Genomic DNA, 2115 nt, shown 5'->3' with positions numbered 1-2115 from the left:
ATTTTTGCACTCACCGCCGCTCCACCGACTACCATTTCGTTGCCTAGCAATCGACGTCATACAAAATCACATGGAGTGCTTGCAAGGTGACTAGAAGACGCACGTCTAATGTTGTGCGCTATTTGTATGTGTAGCCACATCAACTGTGCGTGGACTGCCTTTTTAGCATTGTTGTACCCCGGATAAATAGTGCAAAGTGACATGTCACTGATTACTTGGCCCGACCTCGTAGGCGTTAGCACTATTTGTATATAAAAAAGGAAAAGCATTAAAAAGAAGAAAAGTTTGCATCATCTCATTCCAGTCATCTAGCCTGCACCCAAATAGCGAGATGGCACTGCCGAGTCCACCACTGATGTTGCCGGATGATGCCGTCGGCGAGATCCTCCGTCGCCTCCCGCCGGATGAGCCTGCATGCCTCGTCCGTGCCTCCCTTGTTTGCAAATCCTGGCGCCTCCTCATCTCTGAACCTGACTTCCTCCTTCGCTACCATGAGCTCCATCCTACACCTCTGGTGCTCGGCTTCCTCTACAACAACCGCTTTATTCCTACCACTGCAACCAATCCCCCGCTCTTCCCGCTGGAGTTTGACTATTTCGACTGGTTAGTGGTTGGGCTTCAATTGCCACCATGACCATGTGCACCTCCACACCATGGATCCGACATGCCTCGTTGTCTGGGACCCCATCACCAATGACAAGCACTTCCTGCCTGAAGTGCTCGATTACCCATGCAACCACCTCATCGCAGCAGTGCTTTGCGCAGCGAATGGTTGCAATCACAATGGTTGCCATGGGGCTCCTTTCTTGTGATTTTTGGTGTTGGAGTATAAGTGAATTGCCCATCTTTTTCTATCAGCTTAAGCTTTTGGGTTGAACTAGTTGGTGCATGAAACTCAATATGGTATCAGAGCCAGAGGTCTCGAGTTCGAATCCTTGTGGGCGCGATTAAATAAAATAATTCCAGCCCACTCCAATTTCCATGTGCGGCCTAAGGGAGCCTGCACGTGAGGGGGAGTGTTGGAGTATAAGTGAATTGCCCATCTTTTCCTATCAGTTTAAACTTTTAGGTTGAATTGGTTGGTGCATGCAACTCAATATTTGGGAGCACCAAAGATGAGGATGTTGTGGAGGATGCTAGTGTCACATGGGTGAGCGTCTAATCGTCCGAGACTAGAGTGTGGAGCATGCTAGCCTGGATTCATCTCGGCTCGATCTCGAAGTCTCGTGACGTGATAGGGCCAGGCCTACTCATAGGAAACACACTCTACTTCCTCCTAGAGGATGGCCGCAGAGTCCTAAAGTATGATTTGGGTGGTCATCACTTGTCGGTGATGAACACGCTGCCCTTGAGCGTCGGGAAGATGGCCCTCGTGAAGGCGAAGGATGGTGGGCTGGGAGTCACCGGTGTTGAGGGCTACAGCCTTCACCTATGGTCGTGGAGGGGGGCTGCAGGATGGGTACAGGCATGATCATTGAGCTGGATATGATGCTCTCCATGGATACTGGTGACCCCTCAACCAAACTCCTTGTGGTCGGCTTCTCAGAGGGTGTTAACACCATTTTCATAACTGCAAATGCTGGGATCTTCGCTGTTGATTTGAAATCAGACCAGGTCAAGAAGATTTGTGGCAGCGGGGCATCCGACACCATTATTCCCTACGCAAGCTTCTACACTCCTGGTACTAGTATCATGCTCATCTATATGTTTCCTCAGCTGTGATCGTGAAATTTACTTATTGCACTAGAATGTTCAGTGTTTCACTCTTGTAATGTTTATCTCAGTTTAGTGACACAAAAGTATGGATAACGGTACCTGCAAAACTGAAGGGCTGCAGTCTCATATGTACTCAACCCTATTTTTGGTTGATTCAACATTGCTAAGAAATGTTTTTTCTGAAACTGTCTATACACGGACTTATAAATGTATTGTTTTATTCCCTTCTTTGTGACACAAATGTGAAGCATATCTCTTCCAAGTTTTGTAACCATTGAAATTGCATATTTCTGGTGTGTAGGATTTTTAAGCCACAGCGTGCTTATAAGTTTTCTGCACTGTATCTTTTCAGATTTTGCTGGTGGGAGATTGCAACCACCGGTGAGGATGCAATGATCC

At 47.5% G+C, this 2115-nt stretch overlaps 1 protein-coding gene across 1 annotated transcript; it reads left to right on the top strand.

Annotated features, from left to right (window-relative positions):
• Positions 1-331: 331 nt before the first annotated feature.
• LOC140221908 (uncharacterized) lies at positions 332-1162 on the top strand. Its single transcript, XM_072291861.1, has 2 exons — positions 332-610; positions 1070-1162. The coding sequence occupies exons 1-2, from the start codon at positions 332-334 to the stop codon at positions 1160-1162; spliced, it is 372 nt and encodes a 123-aa protein (XP_072147962.1).
• The last annotated feature ends 953 nt before the right edge of the window (positions 1163-2115 follow it).

Source organism: Setaria viridis, chromosome 2 (assembly GCF_005286985.2).
Source record: "Setaria viridis chromosome 2, Setaria_viridis_v4.0, whole genome shotgun sequence".
Taxonomy (NCBI): Eukaryota; Viridiplantae; Streptophyta; class Magnoliopsida; order Poales; family Poaceae; genus Setaria; species Setaria viridis.
This window is presented reverse-complemented; position numbering and strand designations above follow the sequence as displayed.

Bases quoted from the DNA above. Each gene is read 5' to 3' on its own strand.
- LOC140221908 (XM_072291861.1), top strand. From the start codon at position 332: ATGGCACTGCCGAGTCCACCACTGATGTTGCCGGATGATGCCGTCGGC. The intron at 611-1,069 runs GTTGGGCTTCAA...TTAAACTTTTAG, and splicing joins ACTATTTCGACTGGTTAGTG to GTTGAATTGGTTGGTGCATG.